The sequence below is a fragment of the Pteropus medius genome, unplaced genomic scaffold (genome assembly GCF_902729225.1).
Source record: "Pteropus medius unplaced genomic scaffold, Ma_sr-lr_union100, whole genome shotgun sequence".
Classification (NCBI taxonomy): domain Eukaryota; kingdom Metazoa; phylum Chordata; class Mammalia; order Chiroptera; family Pteropodidae; genus Pteropus; species Pteropus medius.
Window position 1 is genome coordinate 8,040,664 of NW_024344253.1, and position 13,272 is coordinate 8,053,935.

At 37.4% G+C, this 13,272-nt stretch overlaps 1 protein-coding gene and 1 long non-coding RNA gene across 7 annotated transcripts in view; one reads left to right on the forward strand and one right to left on the reverse strand.

Annotated features, from left to right (window-relative positions):
- The window catches only part of AIG1 (androgen induced 1), a 203,621-nt gene extending 197,453 nt beyond the window's left edge, over positions 1 to 6,168 (reverse strand). For 3 of the 6 annotated variants that reach the window (XR_005654265.1, XM_039869738.1, XM_039869739.1), the window contains exon 1: positions 5,955 to 6,168. Coding sequence is in view for 5 of the 6 variants with exons in the window: in XM_039869738.1 (XP_039725672.1) it covers positions 5,955 to 6,095 (141 nt within the window). In the remaining variant the exon portion in view is untranslated. The remainder of the gene's footprint in view (positions 1 to 5,954) is intronic. The other 3 variants (XM_039869740.1, XM_039869737.1, XM_039869741.1) reach the window with 3 other exon arrangements.
- A 59-nt stretch (positions 6,169 to 6,227) lies between these two features.
- Positions 6,228 to 12,418, forward strand: LOC120607911 (uncharacterized). The gene is made up of 2 exons (XR_005654266.1): positions 6,228 to 6,507; positions 9,542 to 12,418. It is a non-coding gene; the product is annotated as an uncharacterized LOC120607911 (long non-coding RNA).
- The last annotated feature ends 854 nt before the right edge of the window (positions 12,419 to 13,272 follow it).

The window sequence follows — 13,272 nt, forward strand, 5'->3', positions numbered from 1 at the left end:
TTCAAGTTTATGTGCACATTTCAGGGTCAAGTCTGATTCTACTGAAAAAAAAAAAAATGCAGTTTCACCCTCTTTGTATAATATCCAAAAACAATAAACAAACAAACAAAAAAACACATTTTGCTTATTGAGTATTCAATGAACTACTGGCTTTCACATGGCACTCTGTGGTTTCGACTGGCAAAGCTAAGTACCGTGGTTATATAATGACATATAGACTCTCTTCTCAAGAAATTTTATTTCCTATTTAACATTAAGCCATGAACTAAAGTCAAGAATATTTTAAGTATATAAGTAAATATAAGAAAAACTCAAATACATTTAGTATACTTACGCGGTTTATTATGCTTTTGACGTTTTTTTAAATGTCAAAAATTCTTAACATGTCTAAAAGCAAACAATGTATCCTCCAGGTATACTTGACCATTTCCTGCTCTTTGAATACCCCAAGCTTTTCAACATCTAGGCCCTTATTTTTCCTTCTCCCCCTGTGGTTTTCTTAGGTTCTTTTGCAATATGGATTTAGATAACAAAAACAAGTGCCTAGGTTATATTACCTTAAACCTCTGAAAAAATGCCTTCTCCCAGTCAAAATATAAGGCCTGCTTTTGGTTTTCATAAAATGATGATATAAGATATGCCAACTATGAGAATATTTCTACATATTCTGCTAAAAACCAGTCAAAGGCATTATCTATTATGCTACCCAATGTTCTCTGTATGACAATCTGATTGATAAACATCCCTGAAAAGTCAGTGCCAGGAAAATATTTTTCCTGCTAAATTGCTGTGCTTCCTTTATGCCAACACTAATAACAATACAATCAAATGTGTATTCTTTTTTGCCTTGGTTGCCCTGAAGATTAGTTAAATTTGTCTCACAATGGCAATAAATAATTAATCCCTGGTGCCTAATACATATTTTTCTATTCCTTTTATTTTAAAGTCATTTTTTTTACAACATGTATTTAATTATGTCCCAGTAAAAGTCATCTTTAATATATTTTGAAATATGTTTAAATGTTTTAAATATAGTAGGCAGAATCAATATACTGAGGCTGTGTCCTATAAACCATTCCATGTTAAAGTGCAAAACAGCATGGCCTAGAGCAGCATCTATTACATTAGAATGTGCAGACGAACCACCTAGTGATCTCATTAAAGCACAGATTCTGTGATTCAGAAGATCTGAGGTAGAGCCAGAGGTCCCACGTTTCTAGCTGGGTCCCAGATAAGGTCTATCGTCTGGTCCTCAGACCACGCTTTGAGGAGACAGGACCTAAACGATCTTCTCTCCATGCATGACTGAAAAGTCAGTAAAGGAAGAATGACGAGTAAAATACAGCCCTAGGAGATGACAACTTTCAAAATGGTTAAGTAACAAAAACCAGAGCAAATATAAGGTTAGCCAGATTTTTCTTTCAATCTGTAAAAATCAAATGTCCTAAGTCCAATGTCAATATTAATTTAATTTTTAGTAATAAATGTCCTGTTCATGTCATTCAAAGAAGCTGATTCTGGCTCATGTGTCAGACATTCTACCATACAAATCTAAATAAAATTCTGGTTGATATACTTCAAAAAAATCCCTATTACTCTGAATGTTTTAGGAGGAGCTAGGACAAGAAAAGAATGCTCACTGAAAATGTGGTTAAGAGAAAGTTTTCATTTGTTCGATATTTACAAACACCTCTTATAACCCAGTATTACTCTGAGGACTCAACATGCAGCTGCCTTTTTTCTTTCAGTTTATTTATACCGATTTTATTCTGAGTCTTCATTTTTATCATCTTTGGAGACAACTGTTATGTAACTTGGGGGACAATTATCCTTTAATTAGTGATAAGTAAATAAATCTGCATCATGTGAAGAAAATTCATCAGCTATGGTATCCATTAAAAAAATAGTTGAACATTGGTTACTTTAAATTTTCTTTCCAGTTTATGTCCAGTTAAGAGTATTCCTTCTCCTGGCACAGTAGGGTGCATGATAGTCTCTAAAATACTTTAAGGATCTAGTTTTTCTAATGTTCAGTTTTTATAGATTCTCATATTGCCCACTGTTAAGTGTATGTCTTCCTTGCATAGTTTCATAGATGCATAGGCAAAAACCTGTATTTTGGTTAAAGCCAAAATTAACCAGTTATCTAATACACATAAAGAACTTAGTTGAGTCATTACATAGATACATTTAAGTTTTTTTTATCCCCAGGCCAGAGGATTTAAAGCCAAGTATACTAGCTTTCTATTGCACTGTAACAAATTATCATACATTTAGTCACCTAAGCAATATACACTTATTATTTTATAGCTCTGGGAGGCAGAATTCCGAAATAGGTCTCACCGGGCTAAAATCAAGGTGTCAGCAGGATTGTGTTCCTTCTGGAGGCTCAAGGGGAGAATTTATTTCCTTGTCCTTTCCAGCTTCTAGACATCGCCCACATTCCTTGGCTGTTGGCCCCTTCCTTTATCTTCGAAGCCAGCAATGTTACCTCTCTCTGTGACTTTCCTAGGCAGTCACATCTTCCTCCCAGTGACTCTTCTTCCACCTCCCTCCTTTCAAGAACCCTTGCGATTACATTGGACTCACCTGGATCATCCAGGATAACTCCCTTTTGCCAGGTAACCTAGTATAGTCACAGGTTCTGGGGATTAGAATGTGGACATCTTTGGTACCCATTATTTTGCCTACCAATGAAGACAGATTTCCATTTCCATTTACTAACTTGAATTTTCCTGAAGCATTTTGGTTCTCTTACACTTTTTTGAGGAATAACAGTATAAAATTACTGAGAGCAGTAACTTGCATCACAGTTTTCAACCATGAGTTCTCATTCTATTGGGATGACTCTCATACTCAAAGACAAATATGGATATAGCTGGAATGGCCACTGCCATGTAACCATCTGCTCCCGGGGACATGTAGCCTGAGATTCCTGACTTACATTCTGGTAAAGTTATGCCATGGAACATGGAATCGGACTGTGGTCCCCAGGAAAATGTCTAGACTCTCCAATCCAAGTTGACTAGAAAAGGGGCCTTCCTGTTAAAATTTTGAGAAGCCAAACCCTGGTCCTAAATTGCTCTAATGAGCTTAGAATCATTAAAATTGTCCAAGGCACTAAGCAATAATGTTTATTCAGTTTTTTTTAACATAAAAAAATGAAAAGTTAGATGAGTAAATTACAGTAGCCTAATCTTTTCATGCCATTCCTAAGGATTGACGGGTTGGTTGTTTTAACAGCTATATAATGCTTAAGCTCTGAAGACTCTAAATCTCTCTTTAAAAAGAAAATACCTTGCATGAGTGTGTCTATGAATATATTCTAGACATACTTTCTCATAGGAACACTTGATTAAAGATAATTATTATATTTCAATCAGAAGACACAGGAAGAAATCTGAATGACTGGCAGAAGGCCTTATACAAACTGAATCTAAATATGAAATGAAGTAAAAGTTTCAAACCTAAACCTACGCCTGAATTCTGATAGACGAAAATATTTGTGATGGTTATTATTTAAGATAGGCAAGTCCAATCATCAAATGCTACAACACAAACTGTATGGCAGTTTTAGGAGAGTCACACTGGCTCTACTACGTTTTCATGTCACACGAAGGTCATGAGATTATGAGATACAGTCTGTTTCTTGTGAGTCTTGTCTTATAACACACAGTAAGCAATGCCAATGTGAGAAGCAGTCATCTCATGGATTAACCAACACCTTCAATTTCTATCCCTCTCACCTGCTGACCCTCCTCTGCTCCTCTGCTCACTACGTCTAATGCAAAGTTGGTTCTGAGAAGTGTTCGTAGTTCCTGGTGGGGTATCCAACAGCACTTTAACTTAACACTACTCCTTGGTGGTACTCAAATGAGCCAGCTCCGAGATCTGACTGAGGAATGGGATACCTGAGTGATATAAAAAGAATTTTGTTCACATAGCCCCTAAAAGAATTCTGAAAATTAGGCACATATTTTTAAATAACATCTAAACATTTTTAACGTAAGTTTAAACACTTTAAAAAGAGAGATGATTTCTTCCGCTCTGATACATATTAATCAGAACTCAAGAGCTGCAGATTTCACTCATTAAATCTATGGAAAATGTTTGCTATACCACGTAATCGGCAGAGCCAATCTTCATTGACAAGCCAATCAATCCAATAAGACTTCCTGTCAAAACAAGTCTGACTGTTTTTCAATCAAATATGAAGATGGTCCTGGTGACAATCATCTATCCTCTGAATGCTAAAAGGAATGGATAAATAGAGCATAGAGCCTTCTCATGTGCTCCAGCCTTAGATGAATTGGGAGGAAGAAAAAATAACTGGCAGGTGTCACCCATGCTCACAGGCAGATCAGTTTCAAAAAAAGAGATAGAAGCCAAGGATCTGAAAATTGAAACATTCTATGCCTGGGAAGTCTTGGTGACCTGGGGTGCAAGAACAGTTTGGAGACTGCTGGAAAAAGAACTTAAATTCCTCTCTGCAAGTATCTAACATGATATGAATGTAAGGTGGTATTTCCAAACAAAAACGCTGTGACTGTATTTCTTTCTGTGACTGTACCCTAAGCCTTTGGAACTATCTTAAAACAAGTATCATATTCTCTTCACCAAAATGGAGGGTCAACAGAGATGATAATCTTGCTTGTGTGGCCAACTTCATGTATAATCTTGGGCTGATAGTTCTGGTGTCCCAGGAATTGGTTCTGTGCTGGCTGGAAAATTATGCTTGGCTATCGCCCATGGGAACATAGGTTAACACCCAAGGGAATATAACATTCCGACAATAAGTTCTCTGCTTCTGTACCCACACTTGCACACCCGACCTGTGGGTTGACGATTAGTAAATAAGAGAAAAATAGATCTTTGTGTTCAGACAGAATGAGGAGTGGGGTTTAGAGCTTAAAAATCTCTACATTTCCAGGTTGCTGAATTTGGGGTCTGTGTACCCCTGGCAGACCCAGATGGCTGAATAAAGAGTGTGTTTCCTATAACTCACTGGTTTCTGGTGGTCCGTGTGTCTATCAGGGGCTGGCGGCTACAACAGTTCTATATTTTTCTGTAGTTCTTAGCAATGGTTGCTTATGTTTGAACCCTCCACCCTTGATGACCTTTTACTGTGTGCTGGCCCCAGTCTAATTCAGTTACCTTTCACCCTGAAGTTCCAAAGTTCTGCCCCACTGTCATTCTTGGGCCTCATGCTCACCTCCAGATTCTCTAGCCTTTTAGTGCCAGAAGTGGCTACATTTACAAAACGAACAAACAACTAAAACCAACAACTAAAAACAAAACAAACAAAAAAACCCTGTAAACTGTCAAGGCTATCCTGTTGTGCCAAAAGAACTGCTTATGCAAACTACTGCAAACATTTTCAAGAGAAAATAAGGAAGAGTGTAGTTATACTCCCCTGATGTTTCTGGGTTAAAGGTTGCAAGGAAATTACTGACAATGGCCAAAAAAAACAGATGCCAAAAAGACTTTATTAGGCGTTTTTTCTTCTTTGTGAGGATTTTGGTCCTTTCAGAAGCAGCTCCAAGTAATACGACAGAACCCAGTTTCCACTGTTGTGCAACTTGATCCCACGATGGGTGCTTGGGAAAGCACCTTGGGGGCGAATGGTTTCTAAGGCTCCTCATTATCAAGGTTGTCCAATCCATTTGCTAAGTTCTGAATCTTTCCGTGTCACGTGACTCTTAGAAGCAAGTCTGTGTTCCCCTCCAAATAGCCCACCACCTGGCTACACCCCACCTTCACTCGTGCCCCAGGCACCAGGTAACGCTGGGTGGTGCAGAGAGGCCACGGTGAGGGTAGCCAGGCGTTTCGACGCAATCACTGGGGTGAGGACAGGGGTGAATGCTGGAGGCGCGCGCCCGTGCAGGTGCTCGCGCACCCACAAACACACTCAGGCTTGGGGTGCAGGGCGGGGGAGGGGAGAGAGACGGCCTTACCAGATTAATGAACGTCAGGAATTTCCAGCTTCCTCCGTAGGTCTGATGAGAGGGCATTTCGATGGCCTTGTAGTTGCACAGGATAGAGCAGTAGGACAGCAGAATCGCCACCCGCAGTACCTGGCAAGGAACAAGCGCCATGTTCACCAGAGGCCTGGGCAGGCTGGGCGGCGAGGAGGGAGGGCGTGGGCGTGGGGTCGGGGAGGCGCGGGGTGCGCGCAGTGGGCAGCGGGACGCCGCGGACGGCGGGGCGGGGCGGAGCTGTGGCGGGGTGCGCCCCGTGGGACCGACGCGACTGCCAGCGCCCGGGCGACGTTCGCGGGCGGGGCGGTGTTTGCGGGCTCTCCGGGCGGCTACGGCCTGACGGGCGGCGTGGCGTCAGTTCCTCCGTCATCTCCGTCCTTCTGCTCCTGCGTCCCCGGGGCCGCGGGGGACCCGGTGGGGGGCGCCCCCTATGCGTCCCAAAAGGGTGAGGGGCGCCCCCGGGTGCGACAAGAGCTCGGGAAGAGCGCGCCAAGCTCCGAGGGCTGCTGGTGGTGGCGTCAGCCTGGCGGTGAGGGTGTCCGGCCCTGAGAGACCAGGCGCGCGGCGGGGAGGTTGGTGGCCTGGCGGGCTGCTTGGTGCTGAGGGACTGGTTGAGATGTGAACGTGGAGTGTCACCCGGGACACCTGTCCAGTGACTTGCTTTATTTTGGACCCAAATGTATTAAACTACTATGTAATTCAGTAATAGACTACTATGAAATTCCCTTATAAATTCCATTTCATTACACATCTAGGGCTTAATGGAAGGGAAATAAGTATAAACTGGAGTCCCTCTGCCTTCCAGTAAATGTTGTCACATTGGCATTGCATCAGTCTGTGGGCAGCATTTTTTTTTTTTAAGTCAACACATTTCAGCTAACTAGATGCAGGGTCAAATTATGAAAAGACAACATAGGTATTTCCTGTGGATCCATTTAAAACAGGTGTCCTCCCCAAATAGTCTCTGAGTCACAAACTGAAGAGGGGGCAGGAAGAGCAGAGTGTGAAAGTCTAAAGTCATGAATGTTTGCCTGCGTTTTTCTAATCAAATTCTAAACCAAAATAAACTCAGTACATTTTTTTTAAATTGGCTTTATAATTATGCTAATAGAAATAATATCACAAAAAATCAAGATAATTCTAAGAAGAGTCTACTAGCCTAAAACGGTTCATCATTGAAAATTTATAGTTTTATCGTCATGTAAAAGTTGGGTCTTTTTTTGAAATTGTATATCCATGCTACATGTTCATAAGATTGCAAAATTGAAAAGATCTACTGAAGATCTTACTAGGTCCTTAAAAAAATTTTATAAGTTCACGTGACATCCTCTTAGTTTGACATACCTTCCTACCTTACAATTTAGAAAATCATTACTAAGACTCCCGGTCCCCATCATTACAAAATATAATATTTTTAAAGCCATTTAAAGTTTTATTCTGTGATCATTATTTATTTTAGTAAATATAATTGAACCTATTCTAATGGGTTTGCCTTTGTTATTTTGTGACTTGCTAACCATAGTAAGATAGTTCTGTAGGTTTTTTTCTTAATAAAACATTTGCATAAACCTTAACTTGAATAATTTATAAATATGTTAGTCTACGATTTGGGGAACTTCTTGATAATTATGTATTAACATGTCCAGATTGCTCTTTTTGCCTTGTAGACCATATCTAATAATTTTAGTTATGTTTTAAAGATATTCTTTGTGAAAACAATCTACACACAGATTGTGTTTTCATAGTGTAAATAATATAATAGTGTATTGCTTTAAATTTAAAAGTATTCCTTATTGTTTAAAACTTTGTAAAATCATGTTTAATGATTGCATAGCATGACCTACTATGAACATATATTTTGCTTAAACTTTTCTGTTTTTAGATATTAAGGTTTTTTTCCAGCTTTTCAACACTGTATTACACTGTATTGTTGCATTTGGAGTTGAGAAAGCCACTTATTAAGGATTATTTGTAGCTTAAAACCAGTTAAGAAACCACCCTTTTATTACCTAATATTTTTTTACATGTGTTTATATGAATGAATTGAGCCAAAGAGAGCTTTTGCCGTAGAGGGCAGTTGGGACAGGTTAAGATTTAAGTGAAAGAAGTAGGAAAAAATCACACTTTTATCCAACAACTGATGCTCATTACAGATTTTTAAAAATTGCTTCAGGTATGAAACATAGGGCCAATGTATTTAATTCATCAGATTTTTGCTGTTAACCAGAAAGAGTTGCTATTTATAGGCCAACTGAGCAGCAACTAGCAGTTGTGCTAATATAAAAACTGGTTGCAAAAATTTTTGCTGATTTACAAATAGGCTGTATTTACTGTAGGGAACTCTGCTAAGTTAGGGGATCTCTAAATACCAGAATCTTGGAGAGAGACCTGGAACAGATTCTCCCTCACAGACCTCAAAAGGGACCAACCCTGCTGACACTTTGATTTTTACCCTCCAGAACTATGAGACAATAAATTTCTGTTGTTTTAAGCCATGCATTTGTGGCACTTTGTTAATGGCATCTTTAGGAAACTAATACAGGGAGAAAACAAATATTAGGAGAGATCATCCCTAACAGTTTTTACCACAACATCCAATGAATAGTAAAATTCCAGTGACTTGTTCTCTGCAACATTTCTCAAGTCTGAGCTTTCATTTTTATGTATGTTGCTGTTGCTTTATTGAATAAACTCTGTCATTGATCTTCCTGCCTCTGTTCTTACATCTCCATGTCACCCTTAGCACTGTCACTAGAATTATCTTCCTGAAAGTATAGGTCAGATTATATCGTTCTTCTCCTAAAAAATACTCAGTGACTCTACAGGAAATTTCACTTCTTTGGCATGGCATGCAACATCTTCAGTGGTTGATCTGACCCTTAACCCAGTGTTTTAACATCCATTATTGTGCCTTTTCAAATAATTATGAATTCTATTATCATAGGAATACTTCTTTTCTCCCAAAAAACTCAACATTTACTTTTTTATACCCTTTGGGCACTAATAATTCATATCACCTTCCCCATCTGTCAAAATTGTACTCATCTCTCAAGGTCCAGCTCTGGCAGAAATTCTTTAATAATACCTATACTTGCAAATGCTTAACTAACCAGAAAGCACTGTCACATTATGCCAAATGGCATCTTCCGAGGGGGCAGCCGATGAGCATCCCTGGCACAACCACAAGAGCCTTCTTTCTCTTTTGTAAGATGAGAAGCATACTCTCCAATAGTCTGGGATTATGGAAGCAGCTAATTAAACTCCTTTGGGATCCAGACTCTTGTCCATCTAAGGCAAGACTTTGGGGGAACTGGTAGCCTTTGCAGTAAAACAATATCACAGAAATGTGAAATGTCAGAATGGTGACATGGGTTGCTACTTCTTACCATGTTAAGCAACTTTTTACCTGAATTAAGGGCAGTTAAAATGTCTGCAGTCTTATTTATTGGCCCTCTTAGTTATTCTCGGAGCTAGTTAAAAGTCCATTTTAGAAACTAGTATAATAAATATCCAGCATGACGGAGCTCAACAAAATTAACCAAACACCATCATTTTGTTTTCAGGAAACACATGATTTGCCATGAGAGATGGCAGCATCAAGCAATCTTGTCAAGTGCCAGAAGCCAGTTTAAATTATTTGTGAAGTTGGCCAACTGAGAGCTAAGAGAGCTCTCACTGCCCTTGTCCCCAGAGAAGAGCATGGTACCCGACTGGGCCTGCTGGATACAAGATTGATTTTGACATCTTGCTCCCCAGGAGCTGAGAATCCAGTTTCCATTTTTCTCAAAAATGCATCTATCAAAAAAAGCAGGTGAATGGCTTATATCACTGACAACTAGACTATGAACATAGAAGCAGAGATCAGACTCGTAAGGATGCTTGGTAGTTTACCTGGGAATGCAGTGATCTGGCTGGGCCAAGCCACAGTTCTTAGTAAAGTCAGAAACCGCTGGAAAGACTTCTGGGAAATTTTTCCCTAGTGCACCCTTCCCCTATCTAGATGTTTCCTCTTTCACTGTGCATTTGATGACTGTGGCTGCAGTAGCCATCTTCCAAGCATGAGAAAAAGAACCAGAGAATCTCAGAGACATTTGTCCTGACATCAACACATCTGCAGAATCAGTACTTACTGTGGCCTCCTTTCAGACTTCTCGTGATGTGAGAAAAATAACCACCTATTTATTTAAAGCAGTATAGTCGAGTGTTCTGTTACATGTAGCTAAATGATGGTACAAGGAGATATTTGGGGTTATTTCCTGGAAATGCTTCAAAAAGTGCTGAATCACATGATAGTGGGATAGTACTAAGGAGAACAAGGCTCACATTTATTTATTTTTTTAAATTTAATAAGCACTTATAACACTAAGGTCCAAGTTCTGATCCGAGCACTTTACAAATATGAACTCATGTTATTCTCACCGAGGATGGTGACTATTATTATCTCTATTTTATGTAAGAGGACATGGAGGCATAGAGAAAATTACATTTTCTCTCATCTCTTACCATATCAATTATACTTCTTTATAAAACTCTTTTACAGGTTGTACTAGATCATGCAATATATACTCACAACTATTCCAAGTCTATTTTCAAGGACAACTTGAAAATATTAGTACTATTCCAGGTCTATTTTCAAGTACCACCTCCCAGATAGTATAACAGAGTATTCCTAATCCTTTCCTCTTGTCTCATAATATTTCTGTAATTCATTTCACTTATCCATATGCTATAATTGCCAAACACACCGTTGCCATTATTTTTTTGAATAAACTCTTATCTGTTGAGTAATTAGGAATAAAGACACTGAAAGGTTTTATCTTACCTTCATTTATTCTAACACATTTCCTTTCTTTATGTAGATTCTGATTTCTGATTTGTATCATTTTCCTTCCCTTTGAAGAACTTCTTTGAACATTTCTTGCAAATTAGGTCCACTGGCTTTGGGAATAAATTCTCTCAATCTTTGTTTCTCTGAGAAAATCTTTATATCTCTTATAGTATTTTAGATATATTTAATCATTATCTTATAAAATCATTTGATGCCAATGAGAATTCTGTCATCAGTCTACTTGTCATCTCTTTAGGACAATCTATACTTTCTCCTTGGTAGCTTACAGGATTTTTAAAAAGTAATCGATGTTATGCATGCTATTATGTATCTGGATATGGGTTATTTAACATGCTTGTACATTTTCAATATTTATTCACTTCTAGAAAATTTCCAGGTACTGTTTATGTAATTTGTTGAATATTTCCTCTCCTTCATTCTCTTGATTCTCTTCTTTAGAGGTTTGCTCTCACAATAAAACTCTTTCATCAGTACTCCAAGTCCCCTAAATTCTCTGTCATATTTTCTATCTCTCTCTCTCTGAGTTCATAATTATCTTCTGAAATCTCTCTTCCAATCCACTGGTTCACTCTACATTGTGTCTAATCTACTATTTATTAACCCTTTGTTGAGTTTTTTTCACTTTTAGAATTTTTTTTAGGATACTTAGGATATTTTTCACTTTTAGGATTTCAGTTAGGTTATTTCCTATTTTGACTTGTTCTTGATTCATAGTCATTGCTTTGCTTTCATGGACCAAATGCTTTCTTGCTTTTTTTTTTTTTGAATGACTTAAACATATTAATATTCAATTCTCTTTCCAATGAGTCTAATATTTTTACTTCTTCAGAAACTAATTTTTCTACTTATTGGGTCCATGTTTTGTCTTCCATGATAATTAGCTACTTCACAATTTTAGAGTTCATCAAATGCTCTTGGACCTTATTATTGAGCAGTTTTGTGTTGCTTTTGCCCTGGTTTTATGGGATTCAATGGTTTGGAAGGAATTTTTACTTGGTTTCATGGTTCTCGGTGTCTGAACCTATGTGAATGCATTTTGTCATTGGCCTAAGACAGGTAGCTTGATTTAGTACTCAAACTCCAGCTGCAAGGTGAAGAATTTCAAGTCTCTGTTTACAGAAGTGTCAGTGACTTCCAGTTCTCTGCTTAATGCAAGATATCCAGTGCCAGGAGTCTTGATTCTGATCTATCAAGAGCTTAAAATTCCTAGACCCTGAGGTGTTTATATAGGTCTTCAATGAGAAAGCCCCAAAGGATGTTATGGATCCCTGGAAGATATAAGTCCTATAGAAGACAAGCTCGAAAACAATAAGTGCAGTATGGCAATAGTCACTAGTGATAATATATAAATGAATAGAATAGAAGCTGAAAGGACATGCAACAAACCAATAAGGTTGCCACCAGGAATATAACTGGAGGAAATTGCTTTTTCTATATTATATGAATCTTTCACAATTACAGTGTATTCATATGTGACTTGTATAATTAAAAAGTTTGAAAATTGTATAATTTAAAAGTTTGAAAATTAACAATGCATACAGGAAATACGTTTTGACTCAGTATGATAAAATATAGACATTAATATCAAAAAGAGTCAATTTTTCATTATCACTTGGAAATCGAAATACAATCTTTCAGATAATACTGAAAAAGACCTGGTACATGATATAATTGTATAAGATGTAGCCAAATTATACCTTAGAAGAAATTTTATTAAAATAATTTAAATATATAACTCAGAAAATCATAAACCATCAAAATAAATCAGAAGGAAGAGGAAAGGAACTGAAAGCAATGATTTTAAAATGAGAAAACAAACATCAGAGTTTATTGATAAAAACAGTGAGGTATTACTTGAACAACTGTAAAAATAAAATAAGACAAACAAATTAGCCAACTCCCAGTAAGTCTAGACAAAAGAAAACCCAAGAAAACACAAATGTAATATTAGGAAAGAGAAAAGTGATGTAAAAGAGAAAATTATAATTTTTAAAAATGTGGACACTTTCCTGCAGATAAAAGTTTAAAATAGATCTTTTTCTAAGAAAATACAAATAACTGAATTTGATTAAGTAAAATCCAGGAAGCTTACATAGATTAATATCTATATAAAAAAAAAAAGCTGAAAATTTTATCAGATTTTTGACAAAATGGCTCTGTGCCTTGTTGGTTTTCTCAAAAAATATCAAATATTTTAAAAACTCAAATTCTGTGCAATTTAACTGCTGTACAGCTCTAAAAAAGCATACCTTCAATACAATAAACCTGATAAATACATCACAAAACCATGGGCCAATCTTTCTGATAAGCACAAATGCAAATGATTTATTATAAAATATCAAATACAGCAATATATTAAAAGAATAATATACCTGAATTTATTAAAAAAATAATATACCTAAATTTATTAAGGAACACAAAAATTGTTCAGTGTTAGAAATATGA